The sequence below is a fragment of the Zonotrichia albicollis genome, chromosome 3, assembly GCF_047830755.1.
Source record: "Zonotrichia albicollis isolate bZonAlb1 chromosome 3, bZonAlb1.hap1, whole genome shotgun sequence".
Taxonomy (NCBI): Eukaryota; Metazoa; Chordata; class Aves; order Passeriformes; family Passerellidae; genus Zonotrichia; species Zonotrichia albicollis.
In genome coordinates, this window is record NC_133821.1 from 39,495,748 (window position 1) to 39,515,301 (window position 19,554).

The 19,554-nt window shown below is 41.8% G+C and overlaps 2 protein-coding genes across 4 annotated transcripts in view; one reads left to right on the forward strand and one right to left on the reverse strand.

The window, feature by feature from the left end:
• LOC102067897 (uncharacterized) overlaps window positions 1-17,141 on the forward strand; it is a 108,389-nt gene extending 91,248 nt beyond the window's left edge. The window contains exons 4-5 of one of the 3 annotated variants that reach the window (XR_012579481.1): window positions 12,412-12,586; window positions 16,633-17,141. Coding sequence is in view for 2 of the 3 variants with exons in the window: in XM_026791084.2 (XP_026646885.1) it covers window positions 16,633-16,719 (87 nt within the window). In the remaining variant the exon portion in view is untranslated. Of the gene's footprint in view, window positions 1-12,411; window positions 13,876-16,632 lie in introns of those variants that run through there. The other 2 variants (XM_026791084.2, XM_074537221.1) reach the window with 2 other exon arrangements.
• Window positions 3,358-19,247, reverse strand: SLC4A1AP (solute carrier family 4 member 1 adaptor protein). Its single transcript, XM_005483103.4, has 14 exons — window positions 18,735-19,247; window positions 17,845-18,028; window positions 17,042-17,164; window positions 16,153-16,213; window positions 15,172-15,311; window positions 14,886-15,046; window positions 14,269-14,338; window positions 10,411-10,600; window positions 9,483-9,594; window positions 8,696-8,936; window positions 7,891-7,965; window positions 6,814-6,884; window positions 4,964-5,036; window positions 3,358-3,744 (listed from the first exon to the last, which is right to left on the reverse strand). Exons 1-14 carry the CDS (start codon window positions 19,245-19,247, stop codon window positions 3,695-3,697), a joined length of 2,064 nt encoding a protein of 687 aa, XP_005483160.1. The 3' UTR covers window positions 3,358-3,694.
• Window positions 19,248-19,554: the final 307 nt, after the last annotated feature.

The following is a 19,554-nucleotide window of genomic DNA, read 5'->3' on the forward strand; positions in this document are numbered from 1 at the left end:
CTTCAAATGTAAAGAGGATGGAAAAGGAGACATTGGCCTGATCTGTGGCTTCCACAGAGCAAACAAGCAGTGGGAATGGTCACTCCAGGGGTTCAGGGTGAGGTGGCATGTGGAAAAGGAGAGGTTTGGTGATTTGAATGAGGTACTGATGCATGAAGCTCACAAAGCACTGGTTTGAGACAGGACAGAGTAAGTTCCTGATGACTTATTCCAAATGTCTGGTCCTGGTGGTGTTGCTCATGTCTTTCCCACAGCTTCCACTTCAGTCTTCCACTGTTTTGTTAAGCAATAGGAATTCTGAATAAAGTTTCAGACTGAGTCATTATGCTTGTGCAAAGTCAAAGAGAACTGAGGTGTGACCAGGCTTTCCACCCACTATTCTGACAGTAAGAGCTGTTGGGAGTGGGGTACACAGGACCCCACAGCCTATCTCTGTTCTAACGTTAGACAAACATCAGTGCTGCCTGGTCAAAACCCACCAGTGATGGTTCTTTCCATAGTGCTGGAGGTCTCAGAATGCTTGGAGCAGTGAGGTGCAGAACTGCTGAGCAGAGCAAGAGAGCTCCATTAAAAACCAGAGTATTCTGTGCATAAGAAGGTCATGCTCAGTGGGACCTCTTTGTTCTCTTTGCTGCATGTTAATGTACTCATCATCCTCTTACCTGAGTGGAAAAAAATGCTGGGGAGTTCTTAATCCAAGGAAAACCGTTCTAGATATCCCAGGAGCCCTTTCCTCCTCTGATGCAGTGAACATCATTGTGAGGTTAGGGAGGTCAGAAAAAGTATTTGGGGTGAGAAATGTCGGTGAGATTTGCCATGCACCCCATAATCACAGCCATAGCTGTAAATATTATTGTCAGCTCTGCTTGCTGCGTGACCATGCACTCAACAGTGCCACGAGAAGGAGATGCCCCAGCTGCAGACTGCTGCATGGGCCTGGGGAACCCAAACTGTTTGGCTCTGATTTTATGTGGAAAAGCAGCTCAAAAGCAGAGGCTGGAAGTGCAGCCTGTGCCAGGAACAGGCCTGTAACATCAGCCAGCAGCAGTGCTCCATGTCTGGGATCAAACCCCACGAGCAGGGCAGGGCTCTCCTCTCGAGATGGAAGGTGCAGGAAACCCTGCATGGCCCAAACTGTATTCTTGCCATGGAGGGAGTGCCAGATGCCCCATGGGATGAAGGAGTGCCATGGAAAATTGAAGGAGAATGGGAGCTTTAGGGGACACGTGGACTTGAGTCAGCTGCTTAATGACACAAGTTTCAGGGCTATGCTTCTCTAATGCCAGAGGCTATGATGGCTGCTCCATTGTCAGGCAGCTTCTGAAAGAAAAAACATGTCTGCAATTAATTACTCAGGGTGTTAAACTGATGTGCAAGCAGAATCCTCATTTTCACAGACTCTTTTACATTTTTTAGTCATGAAACTAAGCAGTCTTCCCTGTGTTGTGGGTATCAAGGGCTCCAAAAGTTATTTCTTCCATTTTTTCAACAAAAAATCAGAGTTACATAGGCCCACTTCCTCAAGAGGATTATTATAGGCTGCACAGTGTGGTGTTTAAGGAAAAAAAGCAATTCTTGACATGTACACAGACCATCAGGGGAGCTTTGACTTGCAGGAAGAGCTGAGTTACTATTGCCAGCAAGATGTAAAAATTTGGAGGGAGGCCTGCAGATCATACAGAGATAAGATTATGGTGATGGTCTATCACACAATAGATGAGAAAGAATTGATGAAAAGATGAAGTTTATTGCTGTGTAGATCCCTTTCTGTGTAATATAGTGACCTCTACTCCCAGGTCCACGTACTGGTTTATAGCTCTTACTGGAGGGAAAAGGTATTTGACGAATGACAAACACACCTGGGCCAAAAGGAGAACATTCAAACCTGTCATGCATTACACAGCTGTTGAGTGTCAGGTGAGAAACTGCTTCTGGGGTGGCAAAGTGATCACTGATGGGAGGACAACTACTTTCAAACATAATGGGTGCTTTTTCCATGGTTTTATCAAATGCCACTGTGAAAATGGCTGGAACCATCCAGTGGGGGTGACCTTTGGGTGCTCATGTTACACAATGAAGCAAAAGATGGATGGCTTAACGAAAACAGGGCTTACCCTCAGATTCAGATGGGAGCACAAGTGAGCTGCTAAGAAAAGAAACAGATGGGGAGCTCATGGTCTTAGCCAGGACCAAACTGTCCAGGCCCTTATCCCCAGAGATGTTTTCTGGCAGCAGGTCAATGCCCTTTGTCTGTACTACAAAGCAGCCCCTGATGAAAAGATACACTGATCACCTACCTCAGGATGGTAACAATCAAGGTGTACTTACATGGGCTCTGTGCCCTCCTGCTCGTCATGAGCATAAATGGCAAATCATTATCCCTGTCTGAAACCTGCTGCTGATGAATGGAACTCCCTTGCAGTTGCTTGGTACACCCTGGAACTGGAAAACACTCTGGGGAAGGGCTACAGCTGTGAAACCTATGAGGTCTGGCATTTTGAATAGAGAGGCAACAGCGTTTCCTTGGATTGCATGAAGATATGGCTCTGCCAGAAGCAGGAAGCTTTAGGCTGCCCAGCCTGGTGTGCAGATGCAGACAAAACCCTGCTGCACATGCTGAAGATGCTGTTGTGTAGCTTGAGCCTGCTAAGTAAGGAGTTGTATGGTTATCCCTTCACCCCAGCTTCTGAGGTGCCCTCCTGTGATTTGTCCATGAGGATGCAGCCACTGGCTGTGGAAGCACCCCAAAGGATGTGTGTCCTTGATTTGCAAGACTCTCATTTCTACACTTTTCCCTGCCCCTGTATGGTTGTGCCTCCAGCTATTTAAACCCTCACACTTCCTGCATGACCTTGCCTTTACCACAGCACAGGCTCTGGGACAATCCTGAGTCACCCAGGGGATTTCTCCAGACAAAGCCAATTTACCAGGCATGCCCTGAACTGCATTAAGATGGCACTTTGCTCATGTTGGGACACAAGAAGAACAGGCTCCATTATAGGCTTTTCCAGGATATCCTTCCATTTGTTTCTTCTGTTACCCCCTGTGCCAAGCAGTGCCAGCCTCTTCAGTTCTTTGGCATTTCTGGACCTTTACAACACCTTTCACTCACTATTTCCTGTCCACTCCATACCAGGTATTCCAGCAACTGCACGAGGGAGACATGAAAACAATTTTCTTTTCAAAATGCAAAAGTTGTTCTTTTTTCCATAAAAAAAGGAAAACAAAAGAACCCTCAAGTTTTAGGTTGTGATTACCATGACAGTATTTTCAAACAGCAGACACAGAAAAAAACAGTAGCATTTTTAATTTTAATTGCATAAACCCAATATGAATAAATTTTATCAAGCCTGTAAGTATACAGAGGTGTATTCCTTTAATATTTTTGTCTACTTCTATTTACAAAAGGAAAAATGAGCTTATGGTTTCAAGACAACTTAAAAAAAACACAAACAAACAAGGCTGAAAGTGAAATAAGAGGCAGAACAATGTGTGGGCTTTTACTTTAAAAAAGTATCTGGAAGACAAACAAAGGACACATAGGGAGAGCTAAGAGCCAGAGCAGCTGCTGATGCCCTTGAATTTCAACAGCATCTGGAAATCCAAGTCTCTTATCTGTCACTTAATGTGTAGTGAAAGAGTCCAAAACAGAGCAGTCCTTCAAGCCTCAGAGGAACTCCGGGGCACTGGAAACTTAGTAGCCATATTTTTCATTGAGATGAGTCTTGCCATCACCACTTTGACCTAATGGACAAAAAGGAAGAGGAAGAGTTGTGTTATTCCTTTTATCCCTCACCTAAGAGAAATGTATATCCCTGTATGAAAGAGTCTCTAAGTAGCACCAGCCATACAAGCACAGAGGATAAAAAATCAGACTGCATATTGCAATGTGTCTTTTGATTTACACTTACAATTCATTTCAATTTTACTAACAGTGTTAAGGTTACATCAGGTATTCCTGTTTGTGTGGCTGTTTTGTTTGAGTTTTTTTCTGGAGTCCTCGTAATGCCAGCTTAGAAGGAACGTTTGACTATTCATTGTCAGGCAGAGCCACAAAACAGAGCTCCCTCTTATGGACACAGCTTGCTTAACTATCCCAGATCAGACTTTGGAGTTACTGCTACAGGATTCTGCTCCTGTGGATGCACATGTCAGAGATGTGCAGACATTTCATTGAAGGATGATTCACCAGATTACAGTTTTCTTCAGTGAAATTTATTCTTATTTCTATAACAGCCTAACAAAAATTATTTGCGACAGCCTAACAAAAATTATAGTAATAAATCTATCAAATGAAGGCCAAGCTTTCAACTTACTCTGAAAACCTCAATGCACAAAAATGAGTTTTCTATTTTAAAGGAACTGAACATTCGTTACCCTGTTTAAAAAAAACTTCACCTAGCTAAAAACACCCTGGAACTAAAGATAAAAAAATATTCAAATTTAACATATGTTGGATGAGTGCATCAATTGTTCAGTGCCTTCACCAAAGCATTATCAATACTTTTCTCCAAAAGACCTGACCCAGTGTTTGTATTCCAATGATTTTTTTAAAAAACTGCAAAGAAGCATTTTTGGATTTCACAGACTTCTGTGAAAACTGAAAATTCTGACATTGCTGGAGCATTTATCCCTAAGGAAGGTTTGAGCTAATCTTTCAACTAGGTTATCATAGCACCATGTGTGACTACAGTTAGCCCTCTCAGGCGTTACAAAACTGAAAAACAACCTTCAGGTGTGTCTCTCCATTGCCATGAGGCTACTACAGATATGGTCTGTACCCCCCTGCAAGACTTGCATGGCCACACAACAAACATGGGGCATAGCGTGCCACATAACATCAGGTTCTGAGTAAAGTATTCCTGGATTAGCTTTTGTCCAAGGACTCAAAAGGACATCCTGATGATTTATTAGAAAGATTCCTGAGTTATGAGGCTAAAACCAGTAAGGAAATGGTTGATACCTGCAGGAGGAATCCAAACGCAGTAGTCTGGGTCATCATCTGGGTACTGTGAGGAAAAAAAAGGTTGTTGGACCTGCAAAGAGAGGAAAGAATTTTTAAAGTGCTGTATCTCTCCACTAGTGTGTCACAACCACTAAATCCCTCACTAATTCAGAGACAAATAATCAGAGGTGAGGGTTATTTCCACAAGAGTCAGGGATGAAAACAGTAATAGAGAAGAAAATCAAACCCTCAAATAGATCCAGCTCATTTCCATTAAAGTCACAGACAAATAAAAATGCTGTTTAGAGGGGCCCACTGGAGGTCATCCAGTCCAATTTCCCCCTCAAAACAGAACAGTTTAAGCCTAATGTTTGGTGATGTGATTTGACATAGGATGTCTTTATGCAGGGAAAAGCTTGAGAGTAGGACATTCAATAGGTGCTTTACTGATTTCAATGCACAGTACCACTGAAAACTTTGGGTTTCAGGTGATTTTCAAAGTGAAGCTTATAAAAGTTCAGGTGATATATAAGGGTAACAGTTTTCAAAAAGAAAAAAACACTAATTGTTTTCAGGTCTCACTGGCATCTTGAAATGTTAAAGCAAACCACAAAAGGTCACTTGCAATGCAGTTGTTGACACAGCAGTATCTTTTTGTACTCAGATTTTTAGTTTTTGCCACATCAGCATCATTTTCTCAACAACTTCTGTTTCCAACAACTTCAGGTAAAAAAAAATCATACAACTGTAGAGTGCAACACTTAAGAGCTCAAAATAATGCCAAGTTACTCAGCACTTATTTGCATTACTCTGTAGCATCATTACAGTCTAATGTTATGAGCTGAAACAAATTTTCATTCCCTCAATAACTCTCCTTCCCTAAAATAACATCTAAACAAGAAGACTAATGTTTTCCAAAACATTAGACTGCAGAGCTGTACAGCTTTTAAATATGGCTTGTGAACAATCACTTGAAAATTGTTTTTCCAGTTTTACACGATTCAAAGTTATTGAAATATTACAAAAAACCCCAAAAACAAAAAAAAAAAAAAAAAAACAACCCAAAAACCAAAAAAAAAACCACCAAAAAAACAAACCAAAAAACAACAAAAACAAAAACCCAAAAAAACCCCCAACTGACTTCTGGTTGATACTTTCCATGCAAGATCTGAGCCCCAAGGCAGAGACAGCATGTGGAAAAAGTGATTTGTGATGGGAGAAAGAATACACCTAAGCCATCTGGCATTTGGAGAATGCTCAGTGTTACAGCAAACTCTCTGCTGATGAGAGGTGCTGACTTGACAGCCTCAGCATGAAAAACTGCCTTGTCCTCCCATATTCATAACAGTGGTAAAACTTGGGCTTCACCAGTATAAATAAACTCTTGATTTCTTCAGCATCTTTAGCAAGGCCAGCAACAAAAGGCAGTTGTGAGGACTGTGCCTACCCAATCCTGGGTCCTTGGCCAGGACTAACAAAGCAGCAGTCAGCACACACAGGATGCAGGGATCTGAGCTTCAGTAAGTGCTGCAGGGCTAAAATTTGATGGTCCCCACAAAGAAACTGTCCCAGTGGTCAGAACTCATGGTCCACCAAGTACAGTCACCAAGTCAGCAGAAGGGTGTGGGATGGTCTCTGAAGGGAAGAGCCTCACAACAATCATTAGGCTGTCAGAGAAGATCCTTCCCAGCTTCAGGAAGGCAACAATTGACTGAGTCCCAAAATGTGCAAAACTTCCATACTTTACATTTTAATACAAAGCACTGCTATCACCAAGTTAGACTCCATCAACTTGTTACTATTTCACTAAAAAAGAGCCTAGGAATGACTTCCTCTTAAGCTGCAGGAGTCATGGTATTGTAACTGACCTTGCTTGAGCTATTGATTTTCTTAACTTTCTCAGATGTCTCTTCAGGTTCCGTATTTACTACCTTGTGTGCTGGAAAGAAAGCAGAATTGTTTTATGACACAGCACAAATGACCAATTCTATGATATAAACTTATGGGAAGTTCACATAAAAATTTATACATCCATAAGGAAATCCAAGATATCTCACTGCACCACAATTACTTGAGAATAATACTGCTGAACATCTTATTGTTTTTCCTAGATTTAACTTAGGTTAAATACACTGTCAGTCATGCAACTGAATGTAGTTTAGCAAGATCCTCTATTAGTGATTCTGTAATATTAACTTTACTTAACGGCAGACGTTTATTTTCTAAAAGACACTACCTGTAAACACTGCAGTGATTGATATAGAAAGAGAGGAGCAGGAAATGTGCAGGACCAATTTGCTTTTTAAAAAAACAAGCAAACAGCAAACTTTGGAGTTGATGGGTGAAAAGAATTCCTTGGTTTTCTGCCACTTAGTATTTGAAATACTGATACTCTGATGGCTCTCTATGGGTAAGATGATATGGCTCTCTATGGGTAAGAGGACAGATTCTAAAGAGTCTGAGTTACAAAATAAATAGAAAGGTCATAAAAATCTCCTCCATGTACAACCAACATTCTTCATTTTCAAGATCTGATTTTTTGTGCATACAGGCAGAGACATCATCTAGGTCACCAGCAGATTATTACCTAATGTTATGTAGCATTCACTTTATAAAGTTTTGTCTTTCTGTAGTGTTAAGAGCTAGCGCAAAAGAATAACAGAGGAAAAAGCATCATCACAGTCTCCTAAATTAATTATTCTTCTCATGCTGATTTTTCGGAACAAAAAAACTCTAAACAATTAATGACTGTGAAAAGCAAGGACAGCTGTAACATAGTGGAAGTGCCCAGCCTTTACCACACCCTTACCACTTCCCAAGCAAAACACAAACTTTCTTTAGGCTCTAGATTAGGCTCAGTTTCCTTTGACCCGCATAAGATACTAAGTACTTTAGTCAGTTTCTAAACCCACAAGCTATCACAAAATAGTCTGTGTACTGTTCACCTTGGGATTTCTCTTGTGAGGCTCCCATCTGAGATTCATTCCTCAGTACCTTTGGCTCAGGCAGAGAATCAACCCCTGTAAAACAAGAAAGGAAGAGCTTAGTGGCCCTGCAGTAACTCTGATGAGCACAGTGCATCCCTGAGACCAAGCACGAAAGAGAACTCTTTGCTACATTTGTCTCAGGAAGAACTCCTTCAAAAATCTTCCCAATTATTTCATCCACCAAGTCCACTGCAATACAATAAAGAAAATTCTGTGATCTGTTAAAACACTTTTCTGCAGCAACATGTCCAGCATTAAGCCAAAAAGCCAGAATAGCTCTCTGTTATCAAACATACTGTTCACTGAGAAACACCATTACTGAATTTTCAAATGCATCAGGCTGATACAGGAAAGGAGAGATTGGAGATACCTCGAAGGTACTTTTCCATTACCACTTTAGAAATTGTTTTTCCTCCTTACAAATGGATCTGAAGTTTTGCACAGACATTTGTCTTCTTATTATGCCACTTTTACTGCCAAAAAACCATTGCAGTTGTTTTTATTTGGACAATCAATTTAATGGAAATCGGGCTTATCAAAGCAGGAGATTTGCTCTATTTCACCAAAAAGCATGAAAAACTTCACCTAGAACCATGTGAAACTCAGCTGCTGCCACAAGGACTCTGGACTCATGGCAAACAAACCTGTGGAAAATAAACAGGCTGGAGAACCTGTGACTTGAACATTTGATTCACATAGCTCTCAAAAGTTCAGCAGTAACAGACTCATCTTCATTACTAGAAAAATAGAAACAATGGTTTACCATCCTGAAGGGATTCTAGATTTTTGTTATTGCAAGGGGAGCCATCAGGAGCATGAGTTTCATTCCCTGTTTCTTTCTCTTTAGTCATCTTCATTTCCAGGTCTGACACTCTGCTGCTTACTGCATCTGCTTCTTGCTGCTCTTCCATTTCTTCTTCCTCCTCCTCCTCCTCCTCTTCTGGTCCATCATCTTTTGTTTTTAACAAGTTTTCAGGGATGTCTGGACGCTTAACAGGCAACTTCTGTAAGACACAGACTTGGGCATGAGTGCCAAGACAGAGACAGATGTGACAGACACTCATTACAGGAGCAAGCACACACAGCACTATCAGAGACAGCTGGTAAGGAAACACTCCCAGGATGACAAATAGTTTGGGTTGAAGGAAAAGTTATTAGTAGAGGTGGAAGATGAAAAAACATGTCCAGTCCATAAATAAAGAGTGCAGTCTTTTCATAAGAGGGACACTGGAAACTGCATCAATCATGGATATGATCTTGGCTATGAGGATGCAGAAAAACAAGAAAAGGACTGGCTGCTGAGGCAGGGCATTTTTGACCACAGCTGTGCCCCAGGAAACTGCTGTACAAAGACATGGAACAGCATGTCTGGCAGCAAACAACATCCAAGAGCCCCTGCTCGTTGTGCATGCAGCTTCCAGTGCCACAGGCTGCACCTCCATGCTGCTTCCATGCATGTTAGGAGACACAGCTGCCACCTACAGCCCCCACAGCCTGAGAAGGTGCTCACAAACAGCCACTGACCTGCAACACCTACCAGTCCAACTTACCCCCAGGCTTCCAGTTTTCAGTTTGAATTTGCTCCCCCCTTTCATTGCACCAAACAGAGGCAGGTTCATTTTTTTAGGCTTGTTCTCTGCATTCAGACTGTAACTCCCACTCCTAATAAAAATCAGACACAAAGGGAAACAGTATATAAAGTATCAAACAAATCTTATATATACAAATGCAAAAAAAAAAAAAGGTCTGCCTATGAGAAGTGAATATATAAAAATCCTTTTATTTCTCTCTCACTTGCAGCATCCAAGGAGGACGCTGCAGGAAATGACTCCTCCATCCTACATATATGTTGTAGGATTCAGACACATGCCATAAAGGAAGCAAAAAATAAATGAACAAGGGAAAAACCTTCTGTATCACATAGACTCCCTTAAATTCAACTGCATACGTACACACATATTTATATATAAAAACACATTTGGAAGCCAAACCTTAATTTAAATGAATTAGGTAATTAACCTCTAATCAAGCTGCCACTAGTGAATGAACCCAGCACACACCCTCTCCAACAGCAGTGGTGCTGCCAGGCAGTAGCTGAACAGCCACCACATTTGACTTCCAAATACAGTTCACAGAGTGAAAGTGGGTTTCATGTTGTACAAAGTATCTGTAAAATTCATCAGTTCCTTTTGGATGCACATGGGAAAAAAGTTAAAGAAGCTAACAGTCTGCTTCCAGTCCCTTACCCCTGTCATCCTGCCAGCCTGGGCTGGTCCCACTCCAGTGCTGTGCATTTCCCTCAGCCACAGATGCTGCAGTAGCCCAGAGGCACAGCAGCTCCTCAAGAGCTGAGCCAGGTAGTTTGGAAGGCTGCCCTGCTTTTGTAATTGGAAAGCTGCCTATTTACTGGGCTTACACAACTGCCCATGGATAAGAATAAAGGGAAAAGTAATTGTTTATGTTTTCACCAAGACTTACTGGGGCTTCAGCTCAGGCAGCTCTGTAGGCTTGACAAGCTTTATCAACCCTTTCAGTCTCTGCTGCTCTTTCCTCAGTTCAAAGGACCGCAGGTGAAGCTTCTTGCGTGCCACGCTGTCCAGTGTGCATCCTGATTTCATTTCAGTCATGAACTCATCCAGAGAATCCTGAGCTGCTGGATGGGACTGGACTAGGCAGGATAAAGGGAAGATATATAATGTTATGCTGGGGATATAACTGTAATCATCAGGTCCTGCCTTTAGAGAATAAGGTGAGTTCCTGCTGAATTGTGAAATAATGGAGGTTGTTAGGCCTGGAGAGATGAAAGCATTTCTCCTAACAAAAGCCTGAAAGTAAACTTTAATTCACTTACCTAAAAAAAGCCTCTCTTAAAACGGAATGTTTCTTTGTGAGTGCTATTCCTGGTTGTTCATCTCACTTCTATATCTGCTCTCCCTAAAAAAGTGGCTTAGGGATTTTTTTGTAGTCACAAACTAAACTAATCCCAGCCCCATGAAAACCTACACCACTGCATAGGGAATCAGATTTTGATGTTCCTGGGATGTTTATGTCATAATATTTGTAAAGTTCAAAATCAATCACTGTTGCCTTGTACTCCTGAAAGACTGCATACAAACCAAATTTCACGCATTAGGCCAATCACACAGAATGTACCTTTATTTTGACTAGATTTTCTGCAAGAAAACTGCTTTGAACTTGAAAAGAGTAATGACAGTCTTTTTACTCCACCTAATTTCAAAATATTAACAATTGTTATGCATACTTGACTAATTAAAATAAAACTCAGGAGGTAAAACTAAATCTCTAATGACTAAGAAAAAGAAATACTCTTCTAATACCTGGATTTAAAATAACCAAACAAAAAGATCCAGAAACGCCTTTTTGTGGCTTGAACAGTATTTCAGAAGTTGTTATATGGTATTCAAAAATAACCTGGAGGCAAAGAAAGAAAAATGTTCTTGCCAGAATTTTAACAAGTCTTTTGACAGATAGTTTTCTGCCTTTTAATATTCAGTGAAAAGTGGCAAATCCAATATGTATTTTCTGCCTTATAAGTGTTTTTGTATATATGCACAAGCGTAATTATTTGATCAATGAGCTATTTTCAGTTCAGCTTGAGCTAATTAAGTAGCACTTGAAATTTTAAATGCATAAAAATAAAACAGACCAAGTTATTCTGAAGAGTATTTGAGCAGTTTTACAAGACTTAAATAATTAGAGGAAAGTCTAATAGGACTCATGCTTACAAATGGATTCAGTTGAAAAGGACATTTCTGATGTAAAACAAAACCGACTTTACCATTTGAAAATACACCAAAGCCTTAACAGTAACTGTTCCAAAATATACAGAATTAATAGGCTTCAAAAGATAAGAAACAGTTGTAGCATCCACCTCCATGCAAGCATAAATGATGACAAAACATGTCATAAAAGAAATTCTTATAGAAATACTTTCTTTTCATCACAACTATTTATATGAACCAAGACAAAAACCAGCAATGAGAAGGTATTGTTAACAATGTCTAAACCTCCTTGCAGGCAGGAGCTGAGCAGAATGATAATTTCATTTAAACATCAAATTACAATGATGTGGTTTAGTGAGCAGTCACATTCCTCAGAACAATTAAAGTTCCACAATTAAATCCAGAGCTCAGTGCTGCACTGCACAGTGGTGCAAATGCTTCAGTCAGAGAGTGATGCTCAGCGAGTTGGATCACCCCTTCTTGCAAATTGGATTCTCTGCTCAATTCCACCAACAGGGCCTAATACCAGCCAGCTCAGCTTGCAGAGTTGCAGTTAGCATTCCTCAGCTGTTGCAGCAGTTTTCTACACCATTGAATTAAAATCTGACATTACTATGAGATGAATCAATCATGTCTATTATACTTTATATCCCAGTGACAAAAAGCTACAGGGCTATTTACCATCAACTATTTACAGGCTATGCACCATCAACTTATTGATATTTTTCCTGAACAGGCAACCAAAGATGAGACTGAAGAGTTCCACATATTTGATCTGCATTCAGCAGCATCAGTGAATGAGTGATACCAAGTCAGTCCACCAGTAATTAGTTCTGAAGAACCCCAGGGAACAATTTGTGAACTTCTACTGAGACTTTTTTAGACAACTACTTAATTTCTCCAAGTGCTTGGTAAGAGGTGTAGCAATTTAGCCTGTCATTCACTCACTGGTGTCTCTACACTCCTGTCTTTAGGCTCCAAATAAGCATTTAGAGCAAACAAAAGTGCATTGAGGTTTCAGAACTGGATGTAATGCAGGAGTTTTGCTGGACAGATCATGATAGTGCTACAAATGTACCATGGTCAGCAACACTGCTCCTGGCTTTCTCAGCATCTGTGATTAACCTAAAGCATTCAAATAAGAGAAAACCAAAGGATCTAGAAAACACCCTAACAAACCAGCTGACTGATGCAATATTTGATATGTTTGTTTTACCCTGGCCTAGTTCTGGGAATTCCCATCCAATACTGAATGATCTGTGCTTCAATAAGTGCCAAGACTGCACTTTCTTCCACGGCTCTAAACTAGCTGTGTAACCACCTGCAACTTACAAAAACAAGTGTATTGGGATTGCATGGCTGGGTTTTGGTAGGAAAGGGGCCTACAGCATTATATGGTGTTAGCAGAAGTATAAAAATGAACTGACTCTTCCTTCACCCAGTCTCTACTACACTGTAATACAACAGTCTTGTTGAGAAACAGTATCAGGAGAAACAAAGGAATCAGAAGAGATGAAAGCTTGGAATTACACCTCTCAGACAATCTAAGCATTAGCTAATTTTGCTGGTCAATTGCTAATTACTTATCAAAAGTATAAGGCTGAAAACAATTCCTTCAGACACACAGAATATCGGTTTGTATGTTTGGTGGAATGGTACTACCTTTTGAGCAGGGATCTGGTATAATCAATCACCAACAAAGATATTGATATGAATGAGTTTTGGTGTGGGGCTGAATAACTAGAAAGAAGCACAGCCATGTAACACACAGAAGACAGCCCAGCTGTCACACTGCTGCTAGGCTTCTTGGAGAGAAACTTCTGACAAACTCATGGTGCAGCCTTTGTTAATGCCAATTCTGTTAGCAAGGCTTTTGTGTGAACAACCAGCCTAAACACACATTTCCTTCCTGCCTTCCTTTTACTCCATGAGACAGCATCAGTCACAGAAAGCAAAGTGCAGCCATTGGTACAGTTTGCTTTTAAGCACAGCTCACTAACAGATACCATCACTGGTCTGGAAAGGCTCTGCCTTCAGAAACAAAGGCATAATCCTAGAGCCTGAATGGCACTCTCCTGTACTGGCTGTTCACTGAATGTATGGGTTACGTGTCAACTGCTTTGTCTCCACATTTTTTGCTTCCAACCTTTCCATTACAAAGTGTGTTTGTAACAAGTGAAATAAAATACATTACATTTTCTGTGAGTTCTTTCTTCCTCCCTTACAAATGTTTTTTAAGGGAGTGGAAAAAGCAGTGTTCTTTAAATTGGGTCACTTTCAGCAATATGGGCAGATAAACAATAATAATATTCACCCTTTCAGAACTCCAGGAGCTTGCACTCTTGCCACCTTACTCGAACTTAGATGCTGCCTGCTTTGGAAAAAGCTGCATTCATTAGCAAGTGACTATAAACAGAGTACATAAACTGTTGGATGAAGACTGTAAGAATTCTCTCAAGATAACTCAGTGACCTGCAAACCTTCCTATCCCTATGTGAAAAGTGGACACTGAAAAAAAAAAACCAAATCTCTAAGCTAATTTTGTATTATTCTTTATGGAAAGCACTGTGATCAAATAAACTTCATGCCTTACCTTTCCCTGAAACCTTCAGCTTCTCTGTTATCTCAGAAAGCTCATTTTCTGCTTCTTTTAGCTTTGTGACCTATGAGAGAACAACATGCTTAGAAGACTTTACCTTGTTAAAATCTCATTTTAGAAGTTACTCAAGTATCCTATCACATTACACTTTTCTACTTCTGAGCTTTGACCAGGACTTCTTGGGCTGAAAAAAATTAGAAGTCTAGATTCTTCCTAAACAACTTAGTCATTTTTTGACATGGAAAATTATTTAAACCATTTCTGAAACATGACAGTACACATAATTCTTCAGCAGCAGTGTTGTACCACCACTGAGCCCTCCAACCCTTCCTATCCCTCACAACCTACTGTCTTTGTAGTATTTATTGTTTGTCATATGCCTCTCAATCCAGGATTCTTATTCTTTGAAAGAGAATGAGATATTTCTTTGGGATGTGTCCTGTGGACTTAAAAGCTTGGAATTATTTTCCAGTTATTTAGAACTAATTTAAAAGTATCCTGTCCTGGCATTTCCTTCATCCACTGCCATGAGCCACTAAAATTTCTTCTCAGTCATAACATAATACAGGCATGAGAGGGTAACCCTGACATGTCATAACAATTGTTCTTACCAGGGAGTCATAAGTTTCTGGTTTTTCTTCTATTTTACCAGCTTTCTTCATTCTGTTCAGTCGTTTCTTTTCCACAGCACCAGTTCGATCGAGGAAGGTGTCGTCATCACTGTCATAGAAATCCTCATCTTCCCAGTTCTTTGATTTCCTTTTTCGGGATACTGAGAAAGCCACAGGAGAAGGCAAGAAACAAAATGATTTGCAGATCACTCAGCAATAAAGCAAATTCAAGATAGCAAACTCAAATCCCTAATTTAGGGTATTTAGAATGATCACAGTTATTCACCTGCTTCTTGCCTCAGTACTCCTCGAGCATCCAGCAGCCTGCAAGCTTCCAGGGCACACTGTATCATTGCTTCCTTCTTTTTTCCTGAATGGAGAACCTCTGCCACCAGCTGCTTCCCTGATGCATCATCCACAGGCAACCTGTTCAGTTTGAAGGATCAGAGAACAGCTCAGATACAAACAGCTTTTCAGGGATGCTACTCAGATATTTTACAATGCCATTGCCATTTCATTTTTATCTTTTTTTTGTGTTAATTTTTTCCAATTTTTATTTCATACAGAATCAATCAAAACACAAGCATGATTTCCTAATCATGCAAGCAGTTTGTATTTCACTGGTCCAAACAATAATTTTTCCACTATTTATTCCATTAGAAATACAGGAAGTTAAAAGGCTAAATGTCAGTCCCTGGATCATTTTAAGTACAGGTATCTTGTATCCATACAACATGAGTAACGAATAGTTTCCACGATGAAGCAAAGGATTTTTAAACAGTACAATCATTACTATGTTGAGACTTGTTGACTTAATTTCCACCTCACTTTCTTCTGTCTTACAAAAGAATTACATTAGTGGCCTCTAGCACGAAGCTCTCAAAAACTGCCCTATACCATACAGGAACTGAAATCAGGCATACAGTAGAATTAAGTTTGGGGTCTTTTTGATCTTTCTTATTAGGAATTGAAAGAGATTGTTTCCTAGTTTCTACTCTTGTATTCTGTTTCACATACTGCTCAAAACAAGGGGAGCTGAAAGAACCTAGACTCTTGCTTTCTCAGTTTTCATCCCCTAGGAAAACCAAATCCTGTCAGAAGACAAAAGGTGCACAGACACTGAACTAGGCACTGATCCCTGAACTTATCAGGGCTTAAGTCTAAATTCAGCTGGCTTCCTTGCCAGAACAAGTAATTCCTTCAGCTTCTGTTTGCAAACTCAAAAACAGTCAACTTCCATGCACCAAAGGAATGGAGATGTACATACTTGATCCTGCAGAGCCAGCTGTTGTGCCCACGATCATCATACTCATATTCTAACTCTTCTCCTAGAAAAGAGAATTGATGTAGTAACCAAGATTGAAATAAGCAGGAATAATCTTTACAGCAGAGAAGAATGTGATGGGACATTCTTCGAAACAAAAAGGATAATAAGCTCTTGTTACATACCATGATTTTGATTTACTTATGCTGATTTGGGTTTTTTTTCAAAATCAAGGCTTTTTCAGACTAAAAAATCTCTAAGTAGCCTGTTTAGGAACATGTAATTCAAATTAAAAAAAAAATCTTGTCTCTGCCTGTATTAAAGTAAATGATGCTAAAGCAACAACAGTTTGTAATCTGAATTCACAGATACTGTTTGTCTTGAAGGTTGCTTTGTCACTTCAACAAGTAAGTGAAATATTAAGTTTCACAAGCAATCACTGAAACTTTAGGCCACTTAATTGTTGTCTTTTCTCTTTTTTAGATTTTCCCATTTTCCAGTTATACACAATTACAGCCATCTCCAAAGCAAACAGTCTGGAAATGGAGGAGTTTTGATTTTTCTGCATAGCTTCAAAGCACGGGTGAAGTCTGAGTGCCACTCCAGAGGACAAGAGGTGAAGAATACTCCAGAATACAAGCTGCTCACTACAGCTTAGGAATTAGTAACTAAGACTCAGATATACAACGGTGGCCCAAGTTTTAAAGAAAAAAACCCCAAAACAAACCACCACAAATCCCCACCAAAACCTGATGAAACAAAAAATGTTACCCATAGTGTAACAGAAAACGTTTGCTCCCACATGACACCTTAAATCCCCCTGAAACATAAACAACAAAGTAACACTTTGCTGAGTAAAAAAACCACATTTAATAAAAAAAGAAATAATTACCTTCTCTATCAAAAAAGCCCTGCAAGGCCTTCCTAGGGTCTTTCATATAAAAGGCATCTTGAACATCCTGAAAATCAACAGCAATAGGGTTTTCTTCAACCTCATCCTCCTCAGCATCCTCACCTGGAAGACATACAAAGTCAAAAAAACCCCATGAAACATGAGAAAGAGAACACCAGCCTATTTCAACTTTCATTAGTTTGAAAGAAGTAGCAGCTGTGTCATAAAATTACTTCCCTTAACTTCATTATTCCTGCACCCAATTCAAAAAATTAGTGTTTTCACTATTAGTTATTCCAAAACATGATTCAGTTTTGCAGATCAATGTCAGTTTCAGAACTTTCAAAGGTTTATGAGCTTATACATTTTCACTCAAAAGAATCCAACTCATTTTGTTGCAAAAAGTTCATTAATTATAATTTACCTAGCTCTAATATGTGGGCTTCCTGTTTAAATGTAAAGATAGCTATACTGCGTTTAAGTCTCAAGCAGTTAAATTTCACCTCTTTGTTAAAAGTGTGGATATCATCACAGGAGCAAACCAAAGAGCATTAATTAAGCTCTAAGTTTCATGGCCTTTTATAGGTATAGATAAATTACCTCCTCCTGTTTAAAAGAAGCTCACTGGATGTTAATTTGTCACTTACCCTTCTTTTTAACAGCAAAAGGATTAATTTGTACTCAAAAACCTTGACTGGATTGTGACTCTTGGCAGCCCGTTGGAATATTAACCCTAAAATTCAGTGAAAACAAGCTTACAGACCTTCTAATACATATCAGCCAATGGATACATCATCACTTACCCATGCCCCACGAGCAGCTCAGGTCACTATTCTGACTCCTTTCATTTCTCTCCTCTTTCTCATCCTCCTCATCAGAGTCCTCTCCCAACATTGTCTTTTCTAATTTTGCTTGCTGCTGCTTGCGTAGCGCCTTCAGTTCAGTCACAGTTAGTTCTGACTCAGATTCCTGGTCCTCTTTGGGTCCCTAAGTCAAAACAGAAGATCAGCAGAAGTGTTTTTAAATAAACCCACACGTATTTCCAGCACACATGCAGGTTACATATAATAACATAAGCCCATCATTACACTGCTCTTCAAAAAATGGAATTATTTGACCATTAGTTATGGTCTGCATTCCAAAATATATTAGTTTTAATGGCATTTTCAAAAGAAGGGCAGGGAGAAATAAGCATTATTGTGTACCTGCAGTGCAATCCAGCTCACATATAACTGTAATTAAAAGGCTAAAGGCAAAAATTCACGTCAGAACTACACTGGTGACCCTGAGGAATGAGCAGCTTCTGAAGTGTGTACAACATGCAATGAGCTGTCCAAGTCCCTATTAATAAACACTCCCCCTTTTCCCAAAGAAATATTAGTTCTTTATTCACTGGGGCATCATACTGTCAGAAAGACCTTCCTAATACATCCCACTGTTGGAGAGAAATGCCTTTTGCACTCCCAGCACATCAGGAGAAACCCGCAGCCCCACAGCTCACTGCAGAGCCAGCAGCAGACACCCCCAGCTTGTCTCGCAGTCACACAACCACGGCAGCGCTGGGCAGCTTCCATTCCGCCCCACACCTCAGGCGGTCACCCTACGGAGCCGGGGAAGCTCCCGAGCCTGACCCGGGCCAGCCTTTAGCACCCGCACACGCTCCGGAGCCGCCCGAGCCCGAGCCCCGACCCACCTGCAGGAGGAAGAGGCGGGAGCTGCCGCCGAAGCGCAGCCCGTGGCCCACCCGCACCCGGCAGTAGGTGCGGGGCGGCAGCCGCGCCTTGTTGAGGAAGGTGCCGTGGGTGCTGCCCAGGTCGTACACGTAGAACCCGGCGGCATCGGCGCCGCTGGGCTCCTCGGGGGAGCAGCCGCGGTACTGCAGCACGGCGTGGTGCCGCGACACCGACGGGTGCTCCAGGGACACGGCGCAGCCGGGCAGCCGCCCCACCAAGAACCAGCTGCTGTCCTCCAGCCGCACCGAGCCCAGCAGCACGCCGCCCTTCAGCACCTCCAGCCCGTACCCTGAGCCGGCGGGCGGCCGGCTGCCCCACGGCGGCTCCTCGTAGCGCGGCGCGGCGGCGGCCGGGCGGGGGGCTGCCGGCGGGCTGGGCCCCGGCTCTCCGGGCCCGGGGGCGGCGGGCAGCGGGCGGCTTGGGCGCTTGAAGGCGGCGGGCTCGGCCTCCATTGCCTCTGCTGCGTCCGCCATCTTCCCATGTCCGTCCCCAAACGGAGTCCTCCGGGAACGAGCGCCGCGGCGCTGCAGTGCCGAGGGCAGGGCGCAGATCCCGGGGTGGCTCCGCTGTCGCCCAGCGCGGCCCGGGGCAGCGTGAGGGGCGAGTTAGGGAGGGCGGTGGCGGCAGGCGAGGCGGCGGCAGTGGCAGTGGCTTTCCTCCTGCAGGCCGGAGGAGCGCGGGCGGCGGGGGAGCCGCTCTCGGTGGCGGACCGGTACGCAGTTCCGGCTGGGCGGCCCGGAGGGGAGCGGAGCGCAGGGGTAGGCGGGCCGCGGGCCCGGG

Coding starts and splice junctions, on each gene's coding strand:
- SLC4A1AP (XM_005483103.4), bottom strand. CDS start 19,247: ATGGCGGACGCAGCAGAGGCAATGGAGGCCGAGCCCGCCGCCTTCAAG. Junction 10,601..14,268: donor GCTGAAGGTTTCAGGGAAAG/GTAAGGCATGAA, acceptor TATCCTGCCTAG/TCCAGTCCCATCCAGCAGCT. Junction 9,595..10,410: donor CTGCCTGAGCTGAAGCCCCA/GTAAGTCTTGGT, acceptor GATTTTTATTAG/GAGTGGGAGTTACAGTCTGA.